General features: G+C 38.3%; 1 protein-coding gene and 1 long non-coding RNA gene across 4 annotated transcripts in view; one reads left to right on the top strand and one right to left on the bottom strand.

Moving 5' to 3' along the window:
• Positions 1-16,014, bottom strand: part of odad1 (outer dynein arm docking complex subunit 1) — a 23,980-nt gene extending 7,966 nt beyond the window's left edge. For all 3 annotated transcript variants that reach the window (XM_062038015.1, XM_062038014.1, XM_062038016.1), the window contains exons 1-12: positions 15,924-16,014; positions 15,594-15,669; positions 15,427-15,523; positions 13,586-13,775; positions 13,390-13,515; positions 12,318-12,431; positions 12,164-12,231; positions 7,906-8,096; positions 7,666-7,800; positions 792-874; positions 538-706; positions 218-363 (exon numbers count right to left, since the gene is read on the bottom strand). In XM_062038015.1, the coding sequence (XP_061893999.1) occupies positions 218-363; positions 538-706; positions 792-874; positions 7,666-7,800; positions 7,906-8,096; positions 12,164-12,231; positions 12,318-12,431; positions 13,390-13,515; positions 13,586-13,775; positions 15,427-15,523; positions 15,594-15,669; positions 15,924-15,980 (1,452 nt within the window). In that variant the 5' untranslated portion in view covers positions 15,981-16,014. The remainder of the gene's footprint in view (positions 1-217; positions 364-537; positions 707-791; positions 875-7,665; positions 7,801-7,905; positions 8,097-12,163; positions 12,232-12,317; positions 12,432-13,389; positions 13,516-13,585; positions 13,776-15,426; positions 15,524-15,593; positions 15,670-15,923) is intronic.
• A 1,481-nt stretch (positions 16,015-17,495) lies between these two features.
• LOC133643617 (uncharacterized) overlaps positions 17,496-17,823 on the top strand; it is a 112,548-nt gene continuing 112,220 nt past the window's right edge. Inside the window, exon 1 of the long non-coding RNA XR_009824712.1 lies at positions 17,496-17,730. This is a non-coding gene — a long non-coding RNA (uncharacterized LOC133643617). The remainder of the gene's footprint in view (positions 17,731-17,823) is intronic.

Genomic DNA, 17,823 nt, shown 5'->3' with positions numbered 1-17,823 from the left:
TCCTCCCAACACACCCGATGGCCACAGCAGGTATTAACTCACTTCTCTCCCACGGGTTTAATATCGCACGATTTGACTGCAACTTTAATAGTATGATCGGACTCATCTGAATGCAATCATCAAATCATTGACGGTTTGAAGACAGTTCTAATACAAAACAAATATCGCTATCTGAAGTTGATACTGATACTACTTCAGAATACAGGACAGGCCTTACCTTGTTATCAAGGAAGGCTTGTATGGTGAGGAGCTCGTTGGCCTTTTGTTCTACGACACCCAGGTAGGACATCAAGTTGCTATCACTAACGGGGTCCTCCATTGCAGAGGGGTCGGACGCCACTTCAGAGAAGATACTGCTAACCCCTGTAACAGTACAACAGCTCTGTATTATATACAATTATTCACCTGTTAAAGCATTAGGTGCACATGCCAATCAAATCTATTGAAAACAAAAAAATAACCAAATAGCTCACTGACAGTGTCAAGTTGTGTTTGTGTGATGATGTCACGCAAACATGGCGCATGCACCATGCAGACCTGTTTCAATTTCCTCCAGGACTTTGCTTAAGATGCCAGCTCGGGCGTCGTAGTCCTGAGCTTGCAACTGGGCTTCCTTCTCTTGAACGTCGATATCTCTCAGCGAAGCATTTTGAGCCTCCTCCTGTTTCAAACCTCTCAGTCGAAAGCGCTCCATCTCCTCTTGGATCTGAGTAGGTGCAGACACATTTAACAACATCGCACTAACATACACCGAATGTCGGTGTGGTGGTGTTATGAAATAAGCAACGCACCTGACTTATTTGATCCCGAAGCACCTCAGCCTCATTGTTTTGCTCATTTACAAAATTAAAGAGGGCAAAATTACGGTCTTCAGCTGCACAGACAAACAGCATAAGTTAGGAGATAAAGACACTCAGCACTTATTTTGTTACTCCTGCAGACCCAACCTCTCAATATGATGCGGTGTAAATGTGCAGCACTTCACTTTACAACTAAAATAATACAAGTTGTGTTAAATTACAGTATTACCTATCTAGGAATGTCAATAAATTCAAAACCCTGCATTATTATAAGTGTAAAATATTATTACTGTACACTGTGCCTTATGTTGTGACCTGTGAGCGTAGTAAAGCCCTCGGATCCAAAACGATATAATTTGGAATTCGTTATTAACGTATTTTTAAAAACCGGAGTAATTTTTTTAAACACTTTAGATATTCTTAAAGTACTGCAGACACATTCAACAACATCGCACTAACATACACCGAATGTCGGTGTGGTGGTTTATGAAAAAAGCAACACACCTGACTTATTTGATCCCTAAGCACCTCAGCCTCATTGTTTTGCTCATTTACAAAATTAAAGAGGGCAAAATTACGGTCTTCAGCTGCACAGACAAACAGCATAAGTTAGGAGATATAGACACTCAGCACTTATTTTGTTACTCCTGCAGACCCAACCTCTCAATATGATGCAGTGTAAATGTGCAGCACTTCACATTACAACTAAAATAATACGAGTTGTGTTAAATTACAGTATTACCTATCTAGGAATGTCAATAAATTCAAAACCCTGCATTATTATAAGTGTAAAATATTATTACTGTACACTGTGCCTTATGTTGTGACCTGTGAGCGTAGTAAAGCCCTCGGATCCAAAACAATATAATTTGGAATTCGTTATTAACGTATTTTTAAAAACCTGAGTAATTTTTTTAAACATTTTAGATATTCTTAAAGTACTGCAGACACATTCAACAACATCGCACTAACATACACCGAATGTCGGTGTGGTCGTGTTATGAAAAAAGCAACACACCTGACTTATTTGATCCCGAAGCACATCAGCCTCATTGTTTTGCTCATTTACAAAATTAAAGAGGGCAAAATTACGGTCTTCAGCTGCACAGACAAACAGCATAAGTTAGGAGATATAGACACTCAGCACTTATTTTGTTACTCCAACCTCTCAATATGATGCGGTGTAAATGTGCAGCACTTCACATTACAACTAAAATAATATAAGTCGTGTTAAATTACAGTATTACCTATTTGGCAATGTCAATAAGTTCAAAACCCTGCATTATTACAAGTGTAAAATACTGTACAACGGTGCCTTATGTTGTGACCTGTGAGCGTAGTAAAGCCCTCGGATCCAAAACGATATCATTTGGAATTCGTTATTAACGTATTTTTAAAAACCTGAGTAATTTTTTAAAACATTTTAGATATTCTTAAAGTAATCATACACCAGTATGATTTATTGACTTTCCTTATAGGTAATTCTAACCATCTTTACCTCTGTTTGCTGACTGCCTCAGGAGTGTTGGTGGGGCACCACATACAGCCAGAGTGAAGTATGAGGCCTTCATTTGGCCCATTTTAATAAATCAGTGCCATTTGCTTGTTGTGCCTCTCAAAATAAACTTTTACATTTCTGACTTTTTCAACTATTTATCAAATAATACAAATAATTCAACAACCATCTTAGGCAACTTTATTCTATTTTTGACAACGTTCCTATGTCAAAGAAGACTAATTTGAGCAGCAGGACTGAAAATAACAGGAGTTTTTAATATAGATTTAGCAAATGCAAGAATTCTATATGTAATCTATTATTAATGTGTTAGGTAGGGCTATGGTTATTTATTTTGAACATGCATACATTTACAATGTAATACATCACATATTTCCAGATTGTTTTTATTACAGCAGGTCCAAAAACAAGTAAGAGGACGCAGGGCTTAGTTAATCCTATCCCTTCTCGTAAATTAGTTATTAACACATTTGTTTGTACTCTATTTGAAACACCATCGTGATAAATAAGTAGATACATAAGATAATTTATAGACAGAGAGTAGGCAAACAAGTATTAAATACATAAATAAACAAGAAATAAAGTTCTCACGAATACATCATGTAATTTGTGGTTCTCGTTGAGAGATGAATAAGATTATGTTTTTTTTTTGATAAGGTTCAAGATGTTTATCAAGAGTCTTCTTCTTCTTACTTTGTAAACACTCTGAGCTTGAACAGTTTCTTAAACTGTATATTAGTACATTGTTTGATTTCTTTGCTCAATCCATTTCATTATTTAATTCCACGCACTAATATGCTAAATGTTTTAAGTATTGTGCGTGCATACAAATGTTTTAAATTAGATTTTTCTCTAAGGTTATATTTCTCCTCTTCTTTTGAGAATAATTGTTGTACTGGTAACAAATTATAGTTTGCTTTGTACATAATCTTAGCTCAAGTCATTGACTTTCAATATTTTTAATTCAATAAATAAAGGGTTTGAATGTTCTCAATAGCCAAGGTTATGTATTATTCTAATCTATTCTGACCTCTTATGTAACACGGTTAGTGAATGAATTGTACTTTTGCAGTTATTTCATCAGGTTTCTACACAATAACCAGAGATACGGTAACACTTGCGAGCAGTAGAGAATATGGAGTGATTTTTGGTGCAGAACGTATTTAGCGTTTTTCATTATCGATGTATTTCTTGCCACCTTAGGTTGTATATTTTCCATTAGATTCCCAGTCAATTTTTTCATCTATTATTACACCCAAAAAATAATAGTAATAATAATAATTCACTGTCTCTTCTTATGTTACCAAATTTTAGCGCTTCTTTGTGGATTAGCATTTAGCTTTTTCGTTAGCCCCGCTAACAACAACGCATTTAGCTTTGTTGTTAGCCCCGCCCGACACCCCCGCTTCTGCTTCCGAGCGCACCGCTTACGTCTCTTTCGCTGACCGTCTCCGCTGGTAGTCGACGCCGCTGCTTCAAAGGCCACTGCTGGATGTAGCTCGCGAAGAATTCCCAAGCTAGCGAGCAGGTCCATCGTACACGCATCTATCAGCCCAAAATGGCCCGATCTCTCCACATCCAGAATTGTAAGTCGGTCGTAAGTGATCACGGAGTGAACACGCTGTGAGCCAGCCATGAAATTGACTGAATTGAGGGGTATTTTTGCCCTCACTTCCAGGAGCGCTCGCGCGAAGCCGCTGCTCTGAAGCTAATACAAATAATAACAGAAGAAATAAACAGATTAAAAAGATGATTGGGCTCTATTGATAACCTCACTAACAACTTTAACGACGCCCTGCGCAACACCATTGATATTGTAGCACCGCTAAAGCTAAAAAGGGCCCCTAAAAGGCGTACCCCATGGTTTACAGAAGAAACTAAAGCCCAGAAATTATCATGTAGAAAGCTGGAACGCAAATGGCGTGCGACTAAACTTGAGGTTTTCCATCAAGCATGGAGTGATAGTTTAATAACTTATAAACGCATGCTTACCTCAGCTAAAGCTAAATATTACTCAAATCTCATCCACCTCAACAAAAATGATCCTAAATTTTTGTTTAGTACAGTAGCATCGCTAACCCAACAAGGGACTCCTCCCAGTAGCTCCACCCACTCAGCAGATGACTTTATGAATTTCTTTAATAAGAAAATTGAACTCATCAGAAAAGAGATTAAAGACAATGCATCCCAGCCACAACTGGGTTCTATTAACACAAATATGACTGTATATACGACGGACATTGCCCTCCAAAATAGTTTCTCTCTCTTTGATGAAATAACATTGGAGGAATTGTTAAAATGTGTAAATGGGACAAAACAAACAACATGTTTACTTGACCCAATTCCTGGGAAACTTATCAAGGAGCTTTTTGTTTTATTAGGTCCATCAGTGTTAAATATTATAAACCTATCACTTTCCTCTGGTACTGTTCCTCTAGCATTCAAAAAAGCGGTTATTCATCCTCTACTCAAAAGACCTAACCTCGATCCTGACCTCATGGTGAACTACCGACCGGTGTCCCACCTACCGTTTATCTCGAAAATTCTCGAAAAAATTGTCGCACAGCAGCTAAATGAACACTTAGTGACTAACAATCTCTGTGAACCTTTTCAATCCGGTTTCAGGGCAAATCACTCTACGGAGACAGCCCTCGCAAAAATGACTAATGATCTATTGCTGACGATGGATTCTGATGCTTCATCTATGTTGCTGCTTCTTGATCTTAGCGCCGCTTTCGATACTGTTGATCATAATATTTTATTAGAGCGTATCAAAACGCGTATTGGGATGTCAGACTTAGCCTTGTCTTGGTTTAACTCTTATCTTACTGACAGGATGCAGTGTGTCTCCCATAACAATGTGACCTCGGACTATGTTAAGGTAACGTGCGGAGTTCCCCAGGGTTCAGTTCTTGGCCCTGCACTCTTTAGTATTTACATGCTGCCGCTAGGTGACATTATACGCAAATACGGTGTTAGCTTTCACTGTTATGCTGATGACACCCAACTCTACATGCCCCTAAAGCTGACCAACACGCCGGATTGTAGTCAGCTGGAGGCGTGTCTTAATGAAATTAAACAATGGATGTCCGCTAACTTTTTGCAACTCAACGCTAAGAAAACGGAAATGCTGATTATCGGTCCTGCTCAACACCAACATCTATTTAATAATACCACCTTAACATTTGACAACCAAACAATTAAACAAGGCGACTCGGTAAAGAATCTGGGTATTATCTTCGACCCAACTCTCTCGTTTGAGTCACACATTAAGAGTGTTACTAAAACGGCCTTCTTTCATCTCCGTAATATCGCTAAAATTCGTTCCATTTTGTCCACAAGCGATGCTGAGATCATTATCCATGCGTTCGTTACATCTCGTCTCGATTACTGTAACGTATTATTTTCGGGCCTCCCTATGTCTAGCATTAAAAGATTACAGATGGTACAAAATGCGGCTGCTAGACTTTTGACAAAAACAAGAAAGTTTGATCATATTACGCCTATACTGGCTCACTTGCACTGGCTTCCTGTGCACCTAAGATGCGACTTTAAGGTTTTACTACTTACGTTTAAAATACTACACGGTCAAGCTCCTGCCTATCTTGACGATTGTATTGTACCATATGTCCCGGCAAGAAATCTGCGTTCAAAGAACTCCGGCTTATTAGTGATTCCCAGAGCCCAAAAAAAGTCTGCGGGCTATAGAGCGTTTTCTATTCGGGCTCCAATACTATGGAATGCCCTCCCGGTAAAAGTTAGAGATGCTACCTCAGTAGAAGCATTTAAGTCTCATCTTAAAAGTCATTTGTATACTCTAGCCTTTAAATAGACTCCCTTTTTAGACCAGTTGATCTGCCGTTTCTTTTCTTTTCTTTTCTACTCTGCTCCGGGGTGGACCGCTAGCCTGTCCATCAGATGGGGACATCTCTACGCTGCTGACCCGTCTCCACTCGGGATGGTTCCCGCTGGCCCCACCATAGACTGGACTTTCGCTGATGTGTTGGACTTTCACAATATTATATCAGACCCACTCGACACCGAGGATGTCGTTGTGGCTTGTACAGCCCTTTGAGACACTAGTGATTTAGGGCTATATAAATAAACATTGATTGATTGATTGATTTTGTGTGTTTTCTCTTGAACAAAACACAGTTGTGTCATCTGCAAATAATACTAACTTTATGTCCTTTGTTACTTTACATATGTCGTTTGTATAGGAATTGAACAATTTTGGTCCCAGTATTGATCCCTGGGGTACGCCACAATATATATTTAGCGTTGTAGACGTCTGTTCGCCTAGCTTAACGTAATTGCTTGCTGTTGGTTAAATAGCTGGTTACCCAGTTCAATGCCAACCCTCAGATGCCCTCCCGTTCCAATTTGTTATTTAAGATGTTATGATCAATTGTGTCAATTGCTTTTGTTAAACTCATAAACACTGCAGCTGCACACTGTTTACCATCTATTGTATTGGTAATCTCTTCCGTTATTTCGATTGACGCCATTGCTATTGAAATGCTGGCTCTGTATTCGTATTGGTTGTCTGCGAGTGTTCCACTTGTATTTCTGCATTTTTCCAATCTATTGTTATACAATTTTTCGATAATTTTAGAAAATTGTAGAAGTAAGGAAACTAGTGTTTGTCTCTAGTCTTATAAATCAGTACCACTATTAATTTTGTCATTTTGTTTGGGAATTTTATGAATATAATAAAAATATAATATATATATACAGTAAATATATAAATGTAATTGTATAAATATAATAAAAATATAAATATAATATAATTTTAAATGATAGGTTGGTGATATACATTAAAGGTAACAGGACTTAGTGGAAACCAAGGAAAACAACTACATTGTACATTTTTGCTAAATTGGTTTTGTTTCAATCAATCAATCAATGTTTATTTATATAGCCCTAAATCACAAGTGTCTCAAAGGGCTTTTTAAAAAAAAAAAAATCAACTTGAAAAATAGTTGGGATAACGACTAACCCAAATATGTAATAACTAACATTTTTCAAATATTGAAATTATTATATTTTATGAAAAGTCTAATTTTAAAACGTGGGGACAGGCAGCGAATGCTATTTTTTTCCAGTTTTCAAAGTAGTAAAAATTCATCCTTAAAACTGTATTAATTAAATACTCAGTCAGATTGATGAGCAAGACACCACTATCAATTGGTTAATTTGATTGTGCATTTATATATTTAATTTCCTCTGTATACAAATGGCACTAATTTGACGGAATGGCCCATCTACCAAATATGGTTCCTTGCCTTATAAAGAGCGACAATTGCATTTAGCTCCAAAACCTACAGTGTAACTATTGACATACATTACCTTGCATGAACCTGGTGACCAGCAAGTCTAGGTCGTCCTCTCCTGTCACAGACCGAATCCTCTCAAAGAACGCCTCCAAATCATCCTGCGACTCCTCACTAGAGCCTATCTTCCCCTGCTCCTTTACACCTGCCACTGAGTAGTGCAAACAGCATTAGAAAACTGTGCTAAAAGAGCGCTTGATGTGTAACAACTTTCTTCGCAACACAAAAGTTGAACCATAGTTCCCATGTGTCTTACCTTGTTCAGGCCCAGCCTCCTCCTGCTCATCATCCTGGCTTGTATTCTCGCTGTATTTGGTGGTGATGAAGTCTTTAAGGCCGCATTCATGGGAAATAACTCTTTCAAGCTCCCTCATTTCAGTGTTGTACTGGGCACTCTCTTTGTCAGCCTTCTCTCTCATCATCGACAACTTGGACTGAGCCTCCACCCTAATCCACAGAATACATACAACTAGTGCTATCAAGCAATTAAAACATTGAGTGATTAATTAATTAGGATCTCTGATAAAAGGATTTAATTGATGTCTTTTGTAATCTCACTTAAAATGCTGAGAAAAGCCCTCAATTTCAAGTATTTACCTTTACCAGTAAATCTATTATTGTAAAGATAGATACATAATAAAAAAGTGGCTTTATAAAGCAATTAGTTTTTAACAGACTTGAACAAACGCAGTCTGTTGTATTCACTAAAATAAAACAACAGGACCAAATAAAGCAGGAGTAGCCAAACTACTACCCTCCGCCTTGTTCAGTTTGGCCCGTGAGACTTCAAGAGTTTAATAAAGACAATACCGTGAGGGGCACCTCCAGATTAATTTAAAATATCTACCAGCATAATTGCCATAATTCTACTGGCATTTGGTGGTCATAATAGAAATGTTGATTTAATGACCATTAATTGCACTCTGTATGAAATACACCACAACATTTTTATTTATGACCTAATCAAAACAACCTTTGATGGCACAAATAAACCAACCAAAAGATTCAACACATATGGTCACACACAACACAACCTGCTTATTAAACGTTGTGGATATTATAAAAAAAAACCTCCATTCCCAATCACAACACATAATTCAAAATTACACCCATATAAATACCCTGCAATGTATGATGAGAGAAATGCAAAACACTTTGTCCACAATCCACACTTATTTTTGTTTGGCGCATTTTAGCTGCTTGATATTTCTGATTGATTACAAAACTTTAAGGAAGTCGTCAAAGGAAATAAACAAGGTAGGAAGAGTCAAACTTTCCCATACGCTTAATATCCATATATATATATATATATATATATATATATATATATATATATATATATATATATATACACATACATATATATATACATATATATATATGTATAGGTTATATATGTGTGTATATATGTATATATTGAGTTACTTTACATGCAGTCAGCTTTCGGCCCCTGGCCAAATTTTTTTAGCCCAATGCGGCCCCCAAGTCAAAAAGTTTAGACACCCCTGATATAAAGTGTTGAAGTTAACGCATTAAAAAACAGTAAGAACACTTTTCTGAGCATTAAGTATTGAATGTTGATCTTGTTGCTTTTCATCTGCTTCAGATAATTAAAAATAAATAAAGCAAAATCAATCTCAGTGTTAGCATGTTGACAAAAGTGGTTTACAACAACAAATTCAACAAATAAATGTCTATATTTGTCACATTTATACATGCTAAACTTTGTAAAATGGATTGGAGGAAATATTGGCTTTGACTGGCTTTAAAGACTGATTTTAAATATAATGTACATATCATTGTACATGTACTATATCACTATATTGATGCACAGATGTGTTAAAGGAAAAAGTCAGTTTGATGGATCAAAACACACCCAGAAATGATGCCATTTCTCCATAGCTTGTGTAATAGATAGATGGAAAAGAAAGCATAGACTATATTATTATATTACTATATCATTCAAACTTATACAAACTCATACAGACACACTTCTGATACATCCATCCATCCATTTTTCTACCGCTTGTCCCTCTCGGGCTAGCGGGGGGTGCTGGAGCCTATCTCAGCATCTTTTAATTTATTATGAATATTTTGCACTATTTGTTAAATAACATTCATCATATCCTGACTATGTAAAGCCGCTAACATCAGTCTCATGACAGAGTGAGACCTCATTTTTGCCCTGGCTACACAATATCACTGGTCACCTGGTCACCAGTGTTACTCACACCACATTTAAAAAGGAGGCATTTGTGATTAAGGGCTATATAAACAAACTTTGATTGATTGGGTCCCCTCCGGGTACTGCGGCTTCCTCCAACCTCCAAAGACATGCACCTGGGGATAGGTTGATTGGCAACACTAAATTGGCCCTAGTGAGTGAATGTGAGTGTGAATGTTGTCTGTCTATCTGTGTTGGCCCTGCGATGAGGTGGCGACTTGTCCAGGGTGTACCCCGCCTCCCGCCCGAATGCAGCTGGGATAGGCTCCAGCACCCCCCGCGACCCCGGAATGGACAAGCGGTAGAAAATGAATGGATGGATGGATGATTAATATCTTTATGCCATATGGCGGCACCATTGTTGCTCTCAGTCAAGCACAAAAAGAGGGCGAGGCAATTCACATATAACGTTAGAGATTAAAGATAAGATTACGCGATTAAAAACGGTAAAAATGACTGTCGTTAATTATTCCCAATTATTCCTCCTTCAAAACCGCACTAAAAGAACACCTCCAGGCAGCTACAACCCTAGCCTAACCCACTCCCCCCACCACATCCCACCTCCCCGGATTGTAAATAACAAAATGTAAATAACCAAATGTATATACTGTACTTGTTCTTATGCTTTCTGCGCTAACTATGTTCACCACTCACTGTACATATCCTACGAAGTGAGACCTACACTGTTACAATGTCCAATCCCACCCCCCGGATTGTAAATAATGTAAATAACTCAATGTATATACTCTGATGATTAACTTGTGTGATGACTGTATTATGCTGATAGTATATATTTGTACCATGAATTGATTAACATGGACCCCGACTTAAACAAGTTGAAAAACTTATTCGGGTGTTACCATTTAGTGGTCAATTGTACGGAATATGTACTGTACTGTGCAATCTACTAATAAAAGTTTCAATCAATCAATCAACTCGATCATTTGACACCCCATACAACCATGCTATATTGTTATGGAAAGAACTACAACATCTACACCAAGCTTTTTTATTATTACAGTATATTTTCTCAAAGAACATATAAATTAAACGTAAATATACTTTAAAGTAATCAGTATATAGCTTGGATTGTATACTAGAGATTTACCGGTAACACACATGTGACATGTGTCCAGACCTGCAACCTGCCAGGGATTTGAACACCAGTACACAAATCCCCACTTGTTGATAGTTAAGTTAAGCAGAGCTTGTTAATTAATTCCACTAAGAACCTGTGCAACTCAGCTCAATTCCATGTCCAAGAGGATTAAGGCTACGCTAGATAATAATGGTGCTCACACTAAATAATTACACAAGTTGAACACTCTGAGGTGAGCTCACTTTGTGTTTCCAGCTATTTAGAGAATAATTTTAGACTTAGAGACTTAGACTTCCTTTTACTGTCATTCAAATTTGAACTTTACAGTACAGATAAGAACGACATTTTGTTGCATTAGCTCGTAGTGCAGGATAAAAGAGCAATAAGGTGCAGATATAAATAAATAGATTACTGTACTGATAAATATATTGCACTTTTGCATATGCATCCACGTTTATGGATGTATGTTATATTGTCTTTATATTCCAGCGAGTTAACACATTTTTTTTTTGGGGGGGGGGGGGGGGGGGATTGAGGGAATTATTTTGATGCGTTCAAGAGTCTGATGGCCTGAGGGAAGAAGCTGTTAAAGAACCTGGAGGTTCTGCTACGGAGGCTGCGGAACCTCTTTCTAGAGTCCAACAGTGAAAACAGTCCTTGGTGGGGGTGGGAGGAGTCTCTACAGATTTTCTGAGCCCTGTTCAGGCAGCGGGGAAGTAATAATGGCTGTGTGTACTCATTTCCAGTGGATTGTAAACCTACTATAATACTGCACTACAAGCTGTGTACAGACTACTCTAAAGTATATCCAAGTTTAATTTCTGTAGTATTGTTAGTGTAATAAAATGGTTGCTAAAATTTGAGCGATGTACCGTATTTTCCGCACTATAAGGCGCACCTAAAAACCTCCAATTTTCTCAAAAACTGACAGTGCGCCTTATAATCCGGTGCGCCTTATATATGGACCAATATTGAGCCACAACAGGTCTCGCAACTACGGGATGCATAACGTAACCCCAGCCTCTACTGTAGCGTCTATTCTATGCGCCTTATAATGCGGTGCATCTTGTATATGAACAAAGTTTTAAAATAGGCCATTCATTGAAGGTGTGCTTTATACCTTATATGCCTTATAGTGCGAAAATACGGTAGTCACTTTTTATGTGATATCCAACTGTGTAAGTACTGTACCTTGCATCGTGGTCTACGGTAGACACGGTGACTACTTCCCCAATCTTCTTCCGGACCTCTTGGATCTCCTGTAAAGAACAAGTGACAAAGCTTCAGGTGAAGTTGCAGCTTAACACTCAATCTGTCTCCAATAGCTCCATGACAGCTTGCTCACCTGGACCAGCCTGTCGTGTAGCCGCTGGAATCGCACTCGCTCGATGTGAAGAGTCTGCAGCTCCTCTCTGAGGCGGCTGTTCTTGGTTAACTGTTCGTTAAAGCGGGTCAAGGACTGAGGAGGAAATCAGAGGTTTAATTGTCTATGAAGCCAAAACACTGCCAGTAAGATTTGGTATCGAAAATGTTTTTTTTTGACATTGTATTAAAAGTTGTATTGGCAGCGAAATTAGTTTTGGCAACAAATAAATACAAACATTAAAAAAAAATACAATATTTTTGGTGGATGATTTTTTTGTATCATGACATGTTTTCAATACCACTGTTCATATTTTTAAATACAGGTATTGTTTTTGTGTGTTTCACTGGATTTTATTTTCAACTTTTCCTTTTCCACATTCGCTTCTCATTTTTTACGGTTTCAAAATGATGGCATTGGCTTATAAAAAGTTTACCAGGAAGCAGCTTTACTAGATACGGGCATGCAGGTAAAACACCGTGCCCTCAGGCACCCGCCTCTCAAAGTCAAAACACTGCCATTAATTTAAAACCGTAACATTTGGTTAGATCACCAAAATGATTCCCGAGCGCGGCCACCGCTGCTGCTCACTGCTCTCCTCACCTCCCAGGGGGTGAACATGGGGATAGGTCAAATGCAGAGGATAATATCACCACACCTAGTGTGTGTGTGACTATCGTTGGGACTTTAACTTTAAATAAAGAGAAGCGAATGTGGAAAAGTAAAAGTTGAAATAAAAACCTGTGAAACACACAAAAACAATAACAGTGTTAAAAACATTTGATTATTGGCAGTGAAAACATGTCATGATACGAAACATCCATCCATCCATCCATCCATTTTCTACCGCTTGTCCCTCTCGGGTCGTGGGGGGTGCTGGAGCCTAATCCACCAAAATATAGTATTTTTTCAATGTTTGTATTTATTTGTTGCCACAATTTGTTTCAGTGACAATACAACTTTTTCTACAATGTCAATTTTTTTCCCCCGATACCAAATCTTACTGGCAGTTTTTTGGGTTCATAATTGTCATGATACCATGTTTGATACTCACTCCTTCCAGTTTGTTTTCCAGTGTTCTTACGGCCTTCTGATTATGCCTTGCTGCGGACTTTTGAGTGTCACCTGTGCTGACCTCTTTTTTCCTCAGCTCTTTTAGCTTCATCTCAATGCTTGAGATCTGCCCACAAGGCCACATGGCGCAATAAATAACCACAAACCCGGTCAGGTGACGCTACAACGATCATTACCTCTTTCTGTATCTCTTTTTGCTGCAGCACTTCCTTCTCCAAGTCCACCTCCAGCGAGTCTCTGTGCTCCATCAGTGCATGAAGGCGCTTTGCATCCTTCTTGTCCTTCTTTTGATGGGACAAGCTCTTGCAAGCGCCCAGTTTACGCTTCAGCTCCTCCTGCTCCGCCCTGAGTTTGTCGATCTCCTGTCTTAAAAGGCACAAACAGCCATTTAGACTAATAACATCGTCAATCACAGCTAAAATGTTTACAAACCCCAAAACCAGTGAAGTTGGCACTTTGTGTAATTAGTAAATTAAAACAGAATACAATGATTTGTGAATCCTTTTCAACTCATATTCAGTTGAATAGACTGCAAAGACAAGATATTTAATATTTGAACTGAGAAACTGATTTTTCTTTTTGCAAATAATCATTAACTTAGAATTTAATGGCAGCAACACATTGCAAAAAATTTGGCACAGGGCCATTTTTACCACTGTGTTACAATTGCCTTTCCTTTTAACAACACTCAGTAAACATTTGGGAACTGACGAGACAAATTTTTCAAGCTTTTCAGGTGGAATTATTTCCCATTCTTGCTTGATGTACAGCTTAAGTTGTTCAACAGTTTGGGGTCTCCGTTGCGGTATTTTAGGCTTCATATTACGCCACACATTTTCAATGGGAGACAGGTCTGGACTACAGGCAGGCCAGTCTAGTACCTGCACTTTTTTACTATGAAGCCACGCTGTTGTAAAACGTGGCTTGGCATTGTCATGCTGAAATAAGCAGGGGCGTCCATGATAACGTTGCTTGGATGGCAACATATGTTGCTCCAAGACCTCTATGTACCTTTAAGCATTAATGGCGCCTTCAGAGATGTGTAAATTACCCATGCCTTGGGCACTAATACACCCCCATACCATCACAGATGCTGGCTTTTGAACTTTGCGCTTATATCCGGATGGTTCTTTTCCTGTTTGGTCCGGAGTACACGACATCCACAGTTTCCAAAACAATTTTAAATGTGGACTCGTCAGACCACAGAACACTTTTCCACTTTGCATCAGTCCATCTTAGATGAGCTTGGGCCCAGCGAAGCCGGCGGCGTTTCTGGGTGTTGTTGATAAATGGCTTTTGCTTTGCATAGTAGAGTTTTAACTTGCACTTACAGATGTAGCGACAAACTATAGTTACTGACAGTGGTTTTCTGAAGTGTTCCTAAACTCATGTGGTGATATCCTTTACACACTGATGTCGCTTTTTGATGCAGTACCGCCTGAGGGATCGAAGGTCAGTAATATCATCGCTTACGTGCAGTGATTTCTCCAGATTCTCTGAACCTTTTGATGATATTACGGACCGTGGATGGTGAAATCCCGAAATTCCTTGCAATAGCTGGTTGAGAAATGTTGTTCTTAAACTGTTCGACAATTCACTCACGCATTTGTTCACAAAGTGGTGACCCTCGCCCCATCCTTGTTTGTGAATAACTGAGCATTTCATGGAAGCTGCTTTTATACCCAATCATGGCACCCACCTGTTCCCAATTAGCCTGTTCACCTGTGGGATGCTCCAAATAAGTGTTTGATGAGCATTCCTCAACTTTCTCAGTCTTTTTTTGCCACTTGTGCCAGCTTTTTTGAAACATGTTGCAGGCATCAAATTCCAAATGAGGTAATATTTGCAAAAAATATCAACGTTTTCCAGTTCGAACGTTAAGTATCTTGTCTTTGCAGTCTATTCAATTGAATATAGGTTAAAAGGGATTTGCAAATCATTGTATTCTGTTTTTATTTACAATTTACACAACGTTCCAACTTCACTGGTTTTGGGTTTTGTAGTTGCATAGTCTTACTGTTGTTTATGCATCTGCTGGCGGGCCTGAATGCTGTAGGCCTGTCGGTCTCCATCCATGATCCTGTACTGTCTTAGCAGCTTGTCTTTCTCTAATTCTATTTAACAATAACTCATAAATGTAAATGTTTTATATATTGATGTATAACCAATCACACACAGCATTACCTGTCCCATCATCTACATCTCTGCTTTCTGAATGGGCACTTTTGGTTGATCTTCCCATAGACATGTTTATACTGCACTATAGAGGACAAAAAAAGAGGAAAACATGATTTAAACACAAAGAGCGCTCATATTTTTTTGCAATTTTATATTTACACATTTAACTTTAACAGTTAGCTAAATCCCCCACGTCACTTTTCGCCATGTAAATCCAATATGGCGACGGGCAAAACATTAGCAATAATTGTCAAAAGTAGTTAGTTCCTGCTAGCTATAAGCTCGTCGGCGAGGAGAGGGGGGAAGGTTAAAAAGGCGAATAAAAAGCAGTCTTACCGGAAAGAAGGTGAAAACTAGTTGAAGCTTCTCTCGGTAGGTTTTGGGCAACAACATGAGTTGTTAGCAACGGTATCTACGTGGGTTAGAAGAACTACGTTACCCAGCATGCATTTCGGAACCGATGTGGGAGGTTTAACGCTTAAAAGAGATGGGGTTTTTTTTAATGCTCTTGATATGTTTGTGTTTATAGTTCACCCAATAGGCATCTAAATGTAAAATAATTTGTGGATTAAAAAATACTCCAAAAGGAAGCAAAATCATAATTTATTGATTTATTAACAAATACAGTATACCTTGCATATTTGTAAAGGCAATGAGTTAGAATGGACACAAAACAGTAGACAACTCATACATTCGGAACGAATAAAAAGTAATCTTATAGTTAGTAAAATCTCATTGAGACTTTTGTTAGGAGGATCACCCGAGACACACTTTTTCCACTGGGGGCCATTTTGATATTTTTCATTTGCAAAATCATCCATCCCATCCACCCATTTTCTACCACTTGTCCCTCTCGGAGTTGGGTGGAGCCTATCCCAGTACCTACACACACTAGGGCCAATTTAGTGTTGCCAATCAACCTATCCCAAGGTGCATGTCTTTGGAGGTGGGAGGGGCGCCCAGTGGGAACCCACACAATCATGCAAACTCCACACAGAAAGACCCTGAGCCCGGGGATCGAACCGAGGCCCACGCACTAACCCCTGTGACACATATTTTCAAAACCAATACAATATATAGTTTTTTTGTTTTTTTTACCTTTATGGCTCCCGTCAAGTATGGCCCCAGGGACCTGGAAAGGTCTCAGTTAAAAATCATAATTACATTTTTAAAATTTTTCTACTGAGCTCTTAAATCTCTAGAACAACTTCAGGTCTATCTGTCGATATATAGTTATTGTTATATTTTTATGTTTTAAGCCCTTTTTGTCAAAATCCTGTTTTTTACGGCAAAAACACAAAATATGCAATATTTCAAAGTGGACTATTTGATGTGAAATAATTGGGGCCTTAAAAAGGTGAACAATTCATAACAAAATTGATTTGAATTATTTACTGTTTTTTAAGCAATGGTAGTTAAAACAAGTCCAATTAAAATAATTGGGGGTCCAAAGGGGCCCCACTCATAAAAGTGTTCAAATAAGTCATACATTTTTTTCGCCTCTAACGACGGTAGTAAATGGACGGATGGATGGACTAAATCTGTAGATCAACTTCAGATCTCTCCGTCGATTATAAGTTTTTTTATACATACATATTTTTTGTTTGTTTGTTTTTTGCTATTTTTGTCAATGACAACTTTGTTTGTTGTATGGCAAGCACACAAATTATGCAATATTTCCCCCAAAAATATTTCAAAGTGGAATATTTGATGTAAGGTACATGGAACTTAGAATATGTTAATAATTCAGAACAACATTGATTTTGATACTGTCACACCGCAGTGAGGGATGTCTTGTCTTGGTTTATTCTGTCTTGTGAATTGCATGTTTTAGTTTGAAAAGTAACTCCTCTCGTTTCAGGTCACGTGTCCTTCCTTTTGTGTCATCAGTCTGACGTCATCCCTGATCCCTGATTGTTTCCACCTGTTCCCCATTACCCTCATGTGTTTTATAAGCCCACGCCTCCCTTTGTTCTGTGCCAGATTGACTTGTTTATTCGTGCCTCTCTAGCCTCCTGTCCATGCCTTGCCTCAGCTCGTGTTTGAATGCCTTGATCCTGGATTCCTTCGTTAATATTTTGAGTTTTCTTTTTCTCCTCCTCAGCAGAGTGATTTTGTGTTATTTAGTTTTACAGCCGAAGTGGTGAGTTTTCAGTTTTTCTTACCGTTCTTCCTTTTCCTCAAGTTTTGAGTGACATTTTTTGTCAACCTTTTTTTTATAGATTAGAGACAGTGT

This window comes from Entelurus aequoreus, linkage group LG26 (genome assembly GCF_033978785.1).
Source record: "Entelurus aequoreus isolate RoL-2023_Sb linkage group LG26, RoL_Eaeq_v1.1, whole genome shotgun sequence".
Lineage (NCBI taxonomy): Eukaryota > Metazoa > Chordata > Actinopteri > Syngnathiformes > Syngnathidae > Entelurus > Entelurus aequoreus.
This window is presented reverse-complemented; position numbering and strand designations above follow the sequence as displayed.